We start from the raw sequence: 15,903 nt of genomic DNA, 5'->3' as shown, positions 1-15,903 counted from the left end.
TTGCTTGCTGTCTAAAGGAAGTAAACCACATACCCAAGCAGGTGCTCCTCTACTCCTAACAAAGGAAACTGATTTTCATAATCCCATTCATAATTTGATCCATTCCATCCAATAGAGACATTATTATACAAGTCTCTAACATAGTTTCACCCTCCAAGTTCAGGAACACTGCATTATAACAAAGAGGAATTTGGGCAGACAGGTCAGGAGGCCTGTGTGGATGAACAAGTAGCTCCTGAACAAATTCAAACATAAGAAGGAAGCCCAGAGTGGGTCAGAGAGGGTAGAAACATAGATTGGTATTCTGGGAGGAATACTAGGCTTGTTTGAACAGTCAGTGATCAGTTTAGGAAAACTACAGCCCTGACAGAATCAAACACGGCCAGGGATGTCAAGGGCAACAAGAAAATCTTCTATAGGTATGTTAGTGATAATAGGAAGTCTAGAGAGAATGTGTATCCTTTCCAGAGAATAGATAGAGAGTGGTCTTTAGAAGGACGACTCGGGGATGTTGGCAAATGAAAACCTTGGCATGATCTGGCAATGTGGCTTGCAATCCAGAAAGCCAACTGTGTCCTGGGCTGCATCAGAAGTGTGGCCAGCAGGCTGAGGGAAGTGATTGCCCACCTCTGCTCTGCTCTCTTTACACCCCACCTGGAGTACTGCATCCAGCTGTGGGGCTCCCAAGATAAGGATCTGGACCTGTTGCAGCAGAGAAGGACCAGAGAAGGACCACAAAAATCACAGGGCTGGATCACCTCTCCTCTGAAGACAGGCTGAGACAGCTGGGGTTGTTCAGCCTGAACAAGAGAAGGCTCTGGGGAGACCTTATGGCACCTTCCAGTACCTGAAGAGGGCCTACAAGAGAGACAGAGAGGGACTTCTTACAAAGGTATGTAGTGACAGGACAAGGGGTAATGGCTTTTAACTGAAAGAGAATAAGTTTAGATTAGATATTAGGAATAAATTTTTTACTGTAAGAGTGGTGAGGCACAGATACAGGTTGCCCAGAGAAGTTGTGTATGCCACATCCCTGGAGGTCTTCGGGGCTGGGTGGGACTCTGAGCAAGACAATCTAGTGTAAGGTGTCCCTGCACATGGCAGGGGGACTAGAGCTAAATGGTCTTTAAGGTCTCTTCCAACCCAAAACATTCTATAATTCTATTATTATTCAAGGTCAGTTTACAGTTGTTTGTTATTGTACTTGAATGTGTTGTAAATAACTGTTCGTCCTCCCTGGTGTTTGTCCCCTGCATGTATAGACTGAAGACATGAGCATCTCTTTTCCACATTCATTTTACTAGGATGATTATGCTGAACTTGCAAAAATTACCTTTCACACAGCAGGCTGTCCTTTCATTGAATCACCTCAGTAACCTCTTTGTACACCAGGCTGGAGCTCAACCTTCTTGTGGCTGGAGAACAGAACTGGCCTACAGTATACAGTACTCCAAAACCCATCTCACTGCCTTGAACAATAACAGTGATTCTATTTCTTTACCTATATAAATTTTAGGATTGCATTTTCCTTTTGCACAGCTCCACAATGATGGCTCACAGTCAACAAGGCATCAGGTAGAATAACCAGATACTCCTCTGCAGTTGTATTGATTTTCAATTCAAAACATAATTTCTTTACTATTTTCTAAATCCTTTGGTATACACTATTAAATTTTACTCACCTCTTTAATAATCTAGCCTTCACTGTCTTTCTAAACCACATCCAGATCCCAATTATATTATATAATTGGTTTCAGGAGAGAGATATCACAATCTAATTCTACTTTGTGTATCAAGGTCATGCATTAAATATTAAGATTCATCATAAACCTGGTCCTGGAAGACCTCTGCTTGTACTCTCCCAGCAGACTCCTTCACTAATCACTGCTATCATGTTCCATTTGCCAGCTCTTTACTCCTTTAACAAATCTACTCATTTTCATTTTCTCCAAATTAATCAGTCACTTCCCATGCGACATGATATCTTTATCAGAGGTCACAGTGAACAAGATTACTGTATTTATAGTGACAACAAATATATTGTTTTATCACAGAATGTCAACAGGTTTGCCCACCATGAGCCCCTTTTAATATATCCATACTTCAATTTCACTTTGCAACAACTATTCCTCTCTTTATCTTAAAACTGAAAAAAGGTGCTTTTCTCCAATGCACACAATGTGCACATGTTTATTAGAACTACCTGTTATCAGATCAGTGATGTGACAAGCCAGTTCTTTCAGAATCCTGAGACATGGATTACCCATTTTCCTCATTTTAAGCATACTCATCTCTTTGAGTTTTCCTTAGGATTTTATTGTTGTAATTTCTTCTTCCAAGCACTTACTGACATTAGCTATTTTTTCCTTTCTCCTGCATTTTATTGTTTCCGCCTTTACTTAAAACTTAGGCAATATATACATGTTTAGTTTAAAGTGAATGAATTTATGATCACTTGATCTGACAGATTTTTTGACTGGCTTTTCTGCAATGCTCTTGTAGATTTTAAAAATCAAAATAGCACTGTGACCCTTTTATCTGCTATTTTCTGATAAAATATATTAATTATTCATTGAGTTTTCTGCCTTATCATTATTAGCACTTGGTTTTTAGTCCTTACTAGTCTAACATATGATAAAATTTCTGTCAGTAGTCTTATAATATTATATCCAAATTCATCCATCCAAATATTATATTTATATGTATATTTCACAGGAAGGATGAGATTCAGTCTGAGGTGTGTGTATCTGCATTTGAGTGTCCAAATGTGAACTGAATTCCTGCTAAGAGTCACAGTGAAGACAATCAATGATGTGCAGTTATACACTCAGCTAAGCAGCTAAGGAGCTCAACTCAGTTCCATCTGAGCTGTTCTAGAGAGTCCAAGATGTTCACATGTGGCAAATATCACACATGAATTACATAAGACACAACTTTCTGGAGCAGTAACAGGCTACTGTGCACTGAAACATCTTCAAGACTCTTTGCTTACACAGTTATTCCACTGAAGATGCCAACCAAATAAATCTAGATACACATCTCTTTACTCAGCTGACTGTAGTAATAAGACCTGTAACTGCCTATAGTAGGAATTAAAAGACCTAGCAATGAGGTAAACAGCTACATGTAGAAGGGAAAATATTTAAGAGAGTCAATTTGTATCAATGAACATTTCAATATTATTTCCCAATACCATTGTGACTAAACTTTGTTTTCCAATCCATCCTCAAGATGAATTCATCCAAACAGCTGATGAAAAAAGAATCAACAACATTATTGTCAAAGTCTCTCACATCTGCTACATACCACGTCTATCTCTGTTTTGTTCTTTCCTGCTTTCCTGGCAAGTGTGTACCTTTAATACTTGTTATGCCTTCATGTCTTTGCTATCAATGTTACTACATTCCTAGTCAGTCAGGTTCTTCCATTTGTTTGCTCAGGTCCCCTGTGTAAAATAAATATCTCTTTCAGAATTCTTTTTCTTTTTATTTCTAACACAAGCACCTCCTTAGTCAAAACAGATGAATCCTTTCCTTTCTGTACTGATTACTTGACCATTCCCTTAATAATCTGTTATTTCTTCTCATGACCTTAATGCTTTGCTAGGCCTTTGTTGACCAGATTTTCCTGGTAAGCACTGAAACAAGATAACAATTCTCAAAACATTTTCCCCTTCTTTTTCCATGGGAATTTTTATATTTTTCCCTATTTATCATGCTAGTCTCAAGTCCTGAAGGCCAGCATCCATATATGGTTTATATTTCAAAGAGTTTATGAATGCTTGCTGTTGGTAAAAAAGTTACATCTGCCTGTTTTAAGTCTCCAGTCTTTTCTAGCATCTGCAGATTTTTGCAACTTTTATTCTTTTGCATAATTTTCTGCATAACATGTTACTTATTTGGCTCCAAATTTTATTTTTAATTTTAAAAATTCTGTGTTTCATGAAGATTTCCCTAGGAATAATTTCTGTTAAACTCAAGATTTTGCAGGAGCATAGCAAAAGGCACAGTACTTTTAAAACATGTTGGGAGAGAATAACCCCTCCCACTGTTCAAAAGAAAAAAAGAGATACAGAAGAGCTGCATTTTTGAAGAGTATTTTTCCCCTGATTTAACTGTTGTTAACTTTAATCTGTTACAACAGACATACTGGAGACATGAAAAGACTTGAGGGGTAGTTGCAGGGTTTTTTCCTAATTAAAGCAGAGGTACCTTGGATGCAGATGAAATCTTTGTCCAAATACAGAAGGTTCCTACAGTCAATTCAGGCAATGTTAGCCAATTTAAGGAGAAAAAGTAAGCTGCAGATTAAAGAGATTTGGCTTAATTCCACTAGGGTCATGTGCTATTTCATTTCAACATCAGTGTCTCTACAGAATTAAACAAGGCAGAGAAGACCTCAGCACTGTTGAACTAGGAAACTAAATTTTTTTGCCTTCTTGACCTCACTGCACATTAAAGATTATAACCACGTGACAACATATTTTGTACAAAATCTTTTGTACAAAGACTACCTACTACGTATTTTGTATCACCACAGTAAGCTCAAATACAGTAAACACAAAAGTTCATGCTGCTGTCCTGACTTGTTCTATGTAAATCCACAACACACTGTTTATTTCTTCACTAGATTGTCCATCATTATGTAAGACAGCAAGAGTTGGTGCTGCAGCTGTTACTTACAACAGAGCAATTCGGTATCTCCTCAGTGATGGTACTCATCTAATTTCTTTGAGTTCTTTCACTTACAAAGTAAACTACTTTTAGATCTTTTTTTGTTAGTCCTTTCAGAAGCACTGTCTATTTTTTGCTGCCAATGCAGCTGGTCCACTGCAGATGCCTGGGCATTCATTCAGCTCTGGAGCAAGGATGTTATCCAAATGCAAGCAAACAAACCATGCATTACACTGCTTTTGATGAGCAAGCAGACGGAAATAGGTTGGTAACATGACTAAAAGTATACAGTTACCTCAAAAATTGTAATAAACATGCCTCATAAATTGTAATAATCCCATGGTGACAAATCTCTTGTGAAATAGGAAATCTATAAAATACTCACGATTTACAGATTGGGAAGCCCAGAATCAAAATAGGACTGGAGTTGCAATTGCACTTCAGGCAGAATTTAGCATCTTAGTGCTAATAAAGCAGTCTATGCAATGTCTTACATTCTTCACATCTGCTTTTGTCAAATAACAGGGAGGCATCTGAGCTGTTGCTGATGTGCCTGCCCATAAGACCAAGCTGAACTGAGCTGCCTGGTTTGCTGCTGAAACCCTTCATGGAGTCTCAACACAAAGTTGCCCAGTGGTCATCCCTCTAACAGGGCATAACCTGGCAAGGATGCCCTACACATACTACCTGGGGAAGAAAGCCTCCTCTATCTAATAGCCTAAAATTTAACCCAGAAATAAACTAGCTGAGTTACATTTTAGCTCTCTGCTTCCCCAAGAAGCTTGCATTCTCATATCTCATAGCCTGAGAATGCCCTTGCCACCATCATACTTAACCAGTGCTGAGACAATTACTGAAGCCAGGCAGTCAGTGAGTCAGAAACACAAATATTTGCATGGAGGGAGATGGAAAAAGTGAGAAAGACTGAAAGGTCATGTCTATTTCTGCAGTGAAGGCAGGATTTCAGGCACACTTCTTGGGTTTTTCTTACCAACCTGCTGTAGGTTTTCCATCTCTAATATGCAATCTGCTTGAATCCCTATCTAGCTGCCTTTCTCACAGCTAATACCTAGAAAACTTACTGAGCTAACCCAGCCTGAGAACTTCTATTTCTGCATCCATGAACCTAATTGATGACAGAGAGCTCAGTATGGTAGTATGGAAGTTCTTGTGGAAATCTCGTAACACAGATGTTCCTACCCAACTAAAAGACCTCCCCAAGTCCCCAAACACTAAAGAATGCAATTTCAAAACCAAGCATGAAGAAACTTTAAAAGACAAAACTTCAGAGACGTTCTAGAGGTCTACATTAGCCAGCATTGGTTATAAGTTATCTCCCACTCCTACCTTCAAGGCAGTTATATGGGAACTAGCAGAGTCCTTGTATGTCTGAAGGTTTTAGCTGCTGTACATCAATACAAATCAAGAAGTGAGAAACAACAGCATATCAACCCAGCCAAAACATTAAGAGCTGAATTTGCCTTTCCTGAATTCTGTGGGAAGCATGAAGAAAAAAATCTCACCAAAACAGTTTCAATTCTCTGTGCTCATGGTTGTATAATCAGCTTAGTGCTTCGTACTGTAAAACAACACAAAAGAACTTAAGGCATACAGCAACACTGACTTATAGCATAGTTCTCACATCATGAAAAAGCCTGAAAACAAAGCAAGGACCAGTGAGAGCTCAAGAGAACCAGAAGGAGATTCCCAGCTACACAGATTTCCCCCAGATCAAAAAAATTGTCAACAAAACTCCAGGATGAACCAGTATGTTAAGTTCTGGAGAAGCTTTATAGAAATAGTTTAACTGAATCCTGAATTAATTTTTTTTTTTTTAAAGATAGATTCATTACAAGTTCTTCTACTAAGCCTTGAATAGAGGGACATTGTATGGCTGAAAGAAGGCATAAGCTGACTAAGGCATTTAACCTGAATTTAAGATCCTTAATCATCCTTACATCATCCATGTCAAACCACTCTGAGCAAGCTGGTAAAAAGCAAAAAGACACTGAGATTTTAAATGAATACTTCCTTTATATAACAGAATTTTATGGTGCTTAGCCTGATTCACTCTCAGAGCAAAGACAGATTAATCTTGTGTCCAGCAATGATGAAGCCCAGACTTTCAGAAAGGGTACACCTATTCTCCAGTTCTCTTTTTTCCACCATTTAATTTTCACTTGACTGAAGTTACACATTTGGCTTAATATTGTAAGAAAATTAAATTATATGGAAAGATATTGCCAGTGAATTTTAAAGCCACCCATACAAGATTCTGGTTTTTGACTTGTCCTACTCAGTGGCAACAGAGGTGACAATTTCTAACAACCATTTCACAACAGACAAGGTGACAAATCCATGACATCATCAAGAAGCTCAAAGTTGTTTTCATTAGAGCCCTGCTCATGCAGACTAAGGATCCTTATGGCAATTTGCTTCCTCTTTAATTTTTCTCCATGATTTAGAGCAGAAGCAATATATCTGTCAGTCGTGCAGGAAAAAAAAAAGTGACACAAGAAGGCTTTTCCAACCCATGCTACTGATGTTTTTAATTAAATTAATTTTTTTTAGAAAATAAGCCCCCTTCCCTCCAAGACGAGGAGCTGACATTCATCAGGTGACTTAACTGAATCTTTAGCATATCATTTTAAACTCATTAGCAGCAAAACCAAATAATACTTAGTTTTACTGAACTGAAAATTGATTTTAGATTGGTATCAATAAAGGAAACTTATTTTAGATTGGTATCACGAGTCATACATTGCACAAAAAATTATACCTGAAAATTATTTAGAATAGCATACTTCTCCATGCAACATGCACCTGGATCCTATAAAAGCGTCAGGGCAGGCGAAGAAAGGCTCCCTGCACTTGCTTAAATGCCAAGTGCCCCCTTGTGGTCAGCATCAGCCTTAGATTCCAAACCAGACCAGGAGTGGAACCGCTTCAGTGCACTGCAACAGGGGTGGGATGCTCACTCCCTAAATCCTTATTTCAGTGGTCTCTACACAGTGCTCACAGGGGTTATGCGCTGACTTGGGCAGGGGAAGTTAAAACGGAGACCTCCAGCGCTGTGGTTCAGATTGACAGAAAAAGGCATTACTGATTCAGAAATGCCTCACTTGGCATCTTCAAGTAGGCCTGAAAAGGGCTGGATTCCTTAGACATTTTCTCTGGAAGATATCCCAGAATCCCCATCAATTGCTAAGGAATTCTTGAGAACAGACAGATAGGAATGTCACTTAGCTCCAAGATTTTTCTCTGATTGTTTTCTTTGAAACACAAAGTGTATTCTGCCTCTGGGCACACCACAAAGGGATTTGAGTAAAAGTCTCCTGGTTTGAGCAAGGCCACCAGGAGAAACAACTAACTTTGAAAAGGATAAGAAAAAAAGTCTCTTGGAGGTATTCAAAGTATTTATTTGAGGTCAAATGAAAGGAGTAGGAAGGGGAAGTCTGTGCAGAGGCAGGATAACACCTTAAGGCAGTCACACCAGAGACAGAACTTTATCCAAAATATTTCCAAGTTTCATGAACAGGATAACAGATTTCTTCTTTCCATAGAGCCACCAATGACTTAACCCAGGAAGAGCAACAAGGGTCATGTAAGAGTCACTTGCCAGGAGAATTGTCAACATTTCCTATGCCATTGTAAGTGCTGATGTTCCCTATAGGCAGTTATCAATGCCTAGTGAAATACAAAGTCTTCACTGCATGTTTTCACAGACCCAAGATTCCCTTCCTGTCATATTGCAATCATGTATGCCTTTAGTGTGACAGTGCCACACATTCTGCTCATAGTTTAAGACTGACAGCAAAAACCCTGAGGTGGTTGTGTGAGGCTATCAGTTCTGTGGTCACTGTCCTTATAGAAAGGCAGCTATGCAAAGCAAGTATCTGACCCTTCGTGTCAGAATTTTCTCCTCTGTGGTGCTGGACATTATGAAAAAATGGTGATTTATCACAGAAGCCCTGGTTCCTGGGCTAATCTTAACTAGAGCGTTGCTAAGGCAATGCTATCAGGAGTGTGCTCTTCTGAACTGATTTTGCAGTATGCTTTTCAGTATTTGCATACTAAAGCTGCTATCTAGGGATTTGCTCTTGCAGAAATGGTGAGAGAGAAAGGAATAGTTTTCTTTCTGCTTATATGGGAAATTATGCTTAGCAGAGACATGTATCTTACCAAAACTCATTTTATGAAAAAATGCAAACAAATGAAAGCAACATGTTTAAAAGAAGCAAGTAAAATTCACATCTTGTTATACTTGAGAGTGCATTCCTTCTGTAATTATTTCTGAAGTACTGTATGACATTTGTATTATTCATTGGGACATAAAGGAAATAAACAGTTTTCACTTTTGGAACTCCCTTGTGCTTGTCACTGTTATATTTAATCTGCCCTCAGTGCACAAAAATTATTTTCTAAACCCTGGCAGTAAGAACTTCTGTGTTCAAGGTATTGGTTCTGCATTTATTTCTATATGACATCAACATGATTTTTCTGAATCAAAAAAAAAAGGATTATCTCATATCAGTGAAAGGACTTCAGAATGATAACTGTATATAGAAATGGTGTAGGGGTGTTTTTAACAGAAAGAAATTATTCATCAGTACAATTCTAATTCTATAACAAAAATAGTGCAAGCCATCTGCAACAATTACTGCAATTTTTCAGCACAGAAAATCCTCTGTGCTTCCTTGTTCATCACTCCAGAATTTGCATTTGTATTCTTCTCTTTCATTCAGGTTTTTATAGCTTGCTGACTGCCAAGGTCCCTGATGTCTAATCTCTTTTTTTTTAATTTTCCTTGTAGTGCTTGATATCAATAAAATATTTTATGCTACCTATGTCTAAATAGGTTGAATTACTCTACAGACATGTTTTTCTCCCTCTTTTCACTATAGTAGGACTTTAAATGACTAGTTTGAGTGAGCAAAATCTCTCTAGCATCTTTTAACTCCTCTCTTAAATACAGCTGATTTCGTTTAGCAAATTGGGAATAACCATAATTATAATTTTAAGTTTCTTGGGAAAATAGGTCATAAATGCTTGAAAATAATATTTAATTTTCTAAATGCATTGCTCAAAACAAAAACTACTGTCTACTGCTGCCACATTCAAGAAATTGTATCATCTTGCTGAAAGAACCACTTTTCAATCTTTCCACAGTTTCACACAATAACAGAATCAACCTTCTGAGATCATCAAGTCCAACCATTAACCCAGCAGTGCCAAGTCCACCACTAATCCATGTTGCCAAATGCCACAATATGTGTCTTTTAAATATCTGTAAGGATGGTGACTCAACCACTTCCCTGGGCAGCCTGCTTCACTGCTTATCAACCCCCTCAGTGAAGAAATCTTTCCTATGCAATACACTTAGGATGTATATTTTCATATAGGAACATATTTCTTATTCATATGCAACTGCAAGTTGAAAGCTGAATATCACAATGTACTTTTGATTTTACAGACACACACACAATGCTTTATATACTCACTCTCAGCATTTTTTCTTTGAGCAAATGTATATTGATGACTGGCTAAAAACACTTTGTTTTTCTACCACTCACATCTGCTCTTTATTCTCATCTGTGAAGCTAAATATTCTCCCCTAATACCCTGAACAACTCTCAAAAAACACAAAAGAATTTTAACAAATCTACATCCTTGAACACCACAAAAAATTATCTATGTATTTTTACCAATGTTTTATCTTCTGAAATGATATATATAAAAAGCAAAGTAGCTCTTCATTCTCCATGAGTATCTGTAAATAAACACTGACTTTTCTGATGGCTTCAGTTAAAACCAAAACCAAAAAACAGCAAAGCCCACATAATACCGCAGTATTTTTCTACTTTTTCCATCTCCCAAAAATCAAAACAAGGAAAAAATGAAACATTTAATTAAATTATTAAAGCACTTTCCTTTCTGGTTAGCATAAACTGGAAGAATGAGAGAAGGACCTGAAACTGCATGGCATAGCACCACACGGGGTCCAGACATTCCCAGGCTTCACTAAGTGAGCCTAGGACATTTCAAGCTCTCCTCTGGACTCCTCCTAGCAGTATGAACCTTCCAGTTGGGCTGGCATTCTTCCCTTTATGGGAACAGCAGTCAAACCTCTCAGAACCATGGCTCATTAGTGAGGAGGTAATGCAGTATTTAGCAGGGATTAGAAATGTACTGGATTGTTGGGAAAGGAGATTATCTCTCTGGTAATGCCTCCTGGAGTGACTGGCAAGGTGTAGGTTAGGAGAGTACTGGCAACAGGATGGAAAAAATACTTGTGATACTATAACTATGCACACCAGTCTGTGCTTTACCAGGCTAACAGGAATAACAAGGCCCAAAGCAGATTCTGCAGTAAATTTTCCAGATCAGTGTTCCGTCTTCAAGACTTTTCTTTGAACATAATCCCAGTTGTATTTTCAGATGAACTCAGTGAAACAGGAAAGTGGGATAGGGAAGATTCTGTTCTTTTTTTAATTGACTGTTAAAGAAAAAAAATCTTGCCTACCTACAAAACACCATTGTCTCTAAGACAACACTAAAACTGGCAGAAATGTCAACTGTTTGAAAGCCATGGGTCAGATCAGAAAAAGCAATTAATTATTCACACCGTGCTTACAGTAGATAATTATCCTTCCCACTAACAGAGCATGCAGCCTCCTCTAGGGTCACTAAACTCCCATTAATCTTCAGAATCTGAAGCACCAAAAAAAGTCAGAGGGTAACACTTCTGTAAGCATAAGCAACAGGAATAAAAACTGTAACAGCCCTGCTTCATAATGTTCATTATCCTTGTTTGTGTTACAAGGCATTATTGCATCCTTACCTAACTTCCCTATTTCTAAAAGTGGTAAGAAGCAGAAAAGGTGTAAAATTCTTCAGCAGATGACAGGCTAAGGAAAAAGCAATTCTGAATCTAAAATCATTTTTACTTAATTTACTACCTTGGGAGACAAAATGGAGAAAATATATGCTGGGGATTTTTTCTTGCCATTTTATCCTCGAGATTGCAGAAAAAAATATTTTATGCTGTGTTGAAATAAAGGACATGAAGTCTGAGTGCATTAAGGAATAAAATTTTAAAAATGGAAACAGATACTTCCTTCAGAAATGCAAAAATCTACTGTAAAATGAGAAGTTTTCCTGTGACTATATTATGCAAAACGTTACTGCAACTATTTATCTAGGTTATCACAGCTGATACAAAACTGGGAGTATTGGCTGATATAACAGAGGATTCATTGCCATGCAGAGGGGCCTTAAGAAGCTGTAGAAATAGACAGAGAGGAAACATGTGGAGTGGAAATGCAGTCCTGCCCTTGGAGGAGAAATAATCCTAGGCTGGGTAATAATCCAAGTATATGCTGGGGCTGACTGGCTGGGAAGCAGGAAGGGAGACAATGACTTTGGGGTCCTGCTGAGCAAAGTGACCCCAAGAAATCAATGCACTCTTTCTGCAAGGGCGGCCTGTGGCTGCCTGGGCTGCATTAGGAAGATGCTGCCAGCAGGTTAAGGGAGGTAATCCAACCCTTATCTTTAGCGCTTGTGAGATGTACCTGCAGTGCCAGATCCAGTTCTGGACTCTTCAGTACAAGAATGATATGGACTTCCAAGTCCCAGTATGGAGCTATGAAGATGATTAAGGGACCAGAGCACCTGACAGATGAGGAAAGGTGGAGAGGTCTGCAGCTGTTCAGCCTGTGGAAACGAAGGCCCAGAGGTTCTTATCAATGTGTATAAATATGTGATGGGAAGGAATGAAGAAGAGGAAGCCAGGCTCTTCTAAACAGTGCTCAGTGACAGCTGGAATTCCATTTGGTCACAACTGAAGACATTTTTTACAGTGAGTGTGGCCAAAGACTAAATGATTCCAAGAGGTTTAATGTTTCTATTTATTCATAGATCTAGTCCAGCTATTCTATCTCACATGCATTACTGTAGATTCAATTATAAAACCTTCACTCAGGAAAAAATTTCACTACATAACTCTTCCCAAAACATTCAGGTTTTATTACTTCCTACTTAAGGATTTTACTCTACATTTTATAAGCAATTGCATATATGAAACAATAAAAACATAAACAGAACTGATTGCTTTGGTTTCTAGACCAGGCTGCTGCTATTTTTTGTCATGAAAAAACCAAACACTACACGAGTTTTCCAACTAGACTGTGATTTGTTGTTAAGCCAACTAAATGTCATAGTACTTACCACAGGCATTTTATCAAAGGGGCAAACAATGGACAGTTTATCTACAAACAAGCAGAAAATTGTGACCTGTTGATATAATTTCAACATATCTAATCATCACTAATTATATTGAAAAAGTTATGAATAGCCATTTCTACCTGCTGTATTTCCACGAATAAGCTCCACCTTATCTCGAAGAATATTAATTTGCCTTTCCATTTGTTTTTTCAATTCTACTTGTGTCTCATGTCTGGTTTTCCATTCATTATCTTAAAAAACAAATACAGAAGTATTGTATTTCCCAGATTAGTTCATGTCATTTTAAACAAAAGCATTTTTTAAAACTGTTCCTTTTAACTAACTGGAGTCTGAGAAAGTCTTCACTTAGTAATCCTCATAGCAAGCATCTTTGCATATAAAAGAGCTTGAAAATATAAATCAAGGAAAATTTTCACTAGGCTTACTGTAGTCAGAATAATAACCAACTCTGTGAATTCATATTATTCATAGTTTCATTAATAATTAACAAAAAAAAGCTAGCATGACCACATGTAGCATTTCTTAATTTCACATGTGAAGCACCGCAGTTTTAATAGTCATGTTTTAAAAGTGAAAATTGAAGTTTCCAAATAAAAAATTGAACCCCTGTAGGTCCTTTCCAAAATAATTATTTTTCTGGATTTCCTAAGCAATTAGCAAGACTGTTGTAATTCACTTTCATTATCAATACTGTTAAGACTTTTTTCCAGTTCTGTTACAGTGTTTTTCAGTTCAAATATTGAGCTTTCAAGCATGTGCCTGTGGTATTAAAAGAAGTCAATAAATTGCTACAATAGACAATAAATGGCTCTTGTACTAGTCCTATTATTGAAATTTTAAAAAATCAAGTCAAATATATTTTTAGAAGAAGTATCTATTGATCATTCCCATGTAGTTACATTATCTTGTCCATTTTTAAATGTATTTTTCTCTATGGTTACAATGCCTTTAAAACAATGAAGAATTTCTACTTTATGAATAAAATTACTTCCATAAAAACCTAAGACAGACATTTCCTAAAATATAACAATTTTCTAGCCAACCATCAGAATTAAAAAAAAATGTAGAGGGAACATTGACCCTAATTTTACATCTAAAAGAAGATGCCCAATGAGTATGTTCTTTAAAAGAAGAACATGCCTGAGAGATGTGCTATTTGAAATTCTGAATTCTTTATTTTGACTTACTGCTCAATGATTAGTAGTCATTTCCTAAATTGCATATATATCAAAACCAATCAAAACAAACGATGTTTTATGACTATTAGAAAAGAAAGTGAGTAATTAAAGTCAGATGAGTGTTAAAAAATAATACAGGACCTGAAGCCACCATTTTTTAGGAAAAATATATTCTTGCCCATTGATTAATTCTGTATCCTGTATATTCAGCCAGAAAGCTGAAAGGTACCATGAAAACCAGGCTCTTTCTGCCTTGGAAGGTATGACCAGAAGCAGAAGGTAGCAGGGGACTTTGATGAGAGCACAACCCACCTGGCGTGCTTCAGACAAGGTGCTGGGTGATTCTCACGCTTCAAAGTAGCCAGATGGTAGTTTAGTGTCTTACAATGAACACTGTGATCTTGATCACATCAAAAGGACATTATTGGTAAATTATTGACCATATTCATGCTTTGAGGAGATGTCTATGGAGAAATGCTCCTGCCTGTGAGGTCTCAGAAGTCAGAAAACATCAGGATATGTGCAAGCAAAAAACACAATGCATGAAAATGCAGAGGCAGCTTGTGGTTTTGTCCTTTAAAGTTAAGTTTAGAAGGCAAACGTCTCAAAAAACAGTCAACAGTTCTTGGGTACCTCAATTTTTCAGTGCCCAAATTGAGATATTCCAACAGAACTGAGAACACAAACTGTACAAAAAAGGCCCTTTGGGAAATGCTTTACAATACCAATAGGCTGTAATATTTTGGGGGGTGAGGGGGGAGTTTAAATGAGCGCTTCCATTGTCAACACAGATACTCATTTTCTAAATATGTCCATAAGAAATGCTCTTCAAGATGTAATTATCTAACCTCTGAGAAACCAAAGCTCTGATGACAGATATTGATTACTGAGAAATTGCATCACCTCTTGAACTCCTTGTGCTCAAATTCAGTGACATTTCTTCATAGCTTGAAACAACAGATTTCAACTGCAAGCTACAGAAGCAAACCAACTGCTCATATGGAGTTGAACAGGTAAGCTTGGAATCAGGAGGGATGAAGAGCTGAAACAGCGAAGAAATATAAAGAGTAATTTAAGGTAAGCCAAGTTTGTTTTCAGTGAAAGAGACACACTGGAGAACAGTAGGACAGACATCTTGAATGGCAAGGCTTCCAAACCCTCCTTGCTCCATTGTTCTTTTTGTCTTTACCAACATTAATTTAGAGAGGGGGCATACTGGCAAAAAATAATGACAGGACTGGGAACTTGCTAGAGACAAAAATGTCAAACACAGCCAAAGATAGCATTGAAACATGACTCAAAAACCTTTAGATGCAGGAAAACAAAAGGAAATCTGATTGCTGCTGCCTGGTTTCTCCGACTCGAAATAAAAGGGGCAGATGGCTAGGAAGAAGAAAGACAAAATTTTACGACATTGCTGCTATCATTTCAACACAAATAGATAAGGTTTCTGCAAAGCAGATTTCTATCAACTTCTCAGAGCTTGGAAAAGAGGAAATTACGACGGCAGTGAGTGCTAAAATGGGATTTTTTGAAAGGAAATAACACTGAAAATTAGAAACAGTAAAAGCTGTAACCAGAGCTGAGCTGTATCAAAATGAAATTGTTTTCATTTTCAAAGAAATGTTAAGTAAGTGCTTAGATGTAGAGGGAAAACACAGGAAGAGTGAGTTCTTTTAATCCAGTGGTTCTGGTTTTCAATTTCTGTTACCATTCCATGACTATATACAAAGTTTCTTTTATTAGATTTTATTATTCTTTCTGCACCATTAACAAAATTGGAAGCCAAATTCCAACTATATTTTGTT

General features: G+C 37.5%; 1 protein-coding gene across 1 annotated transcript in view; it reads right to left on the bottom strand.

Moving 5' to 3' along the window:
• LOC107203037 (coiled-coil domain-containing protein 169-like) overlaps window positions 1-15,903 on the bottom strand; it is a 28,864-nt gene that overhangs the window by 10,193 nt on the left and 2,768 nt on the right. The window contains 2 exon segments of the mRNA XM_033514063.1: window positions 12,900-12,940; window positions 13,037-13,147. Coding sequence (XP_033369954.1) covers window positions 12,900-12,940; window positions 13,037-13,147 — 152 coding nt within the window.

Source organism: Parus major, chromosome 1, assembly GCF_001522545.3.
Source record: "Parus major isolate Abel chromosome 1, Parus_major1.1, whole genome shotgun sequence".
NCBI classification, from domain to species: Eukaryota; Metazoa; Chordata; class Aves; order Passeriformes; family Paridae; genus Parus; species Parus major.
The sequence above is the reverse complement of the archived record's forward strand: the minus strand, read 5'-3'. Positions and strand labels throughout refer to the sequence as shown.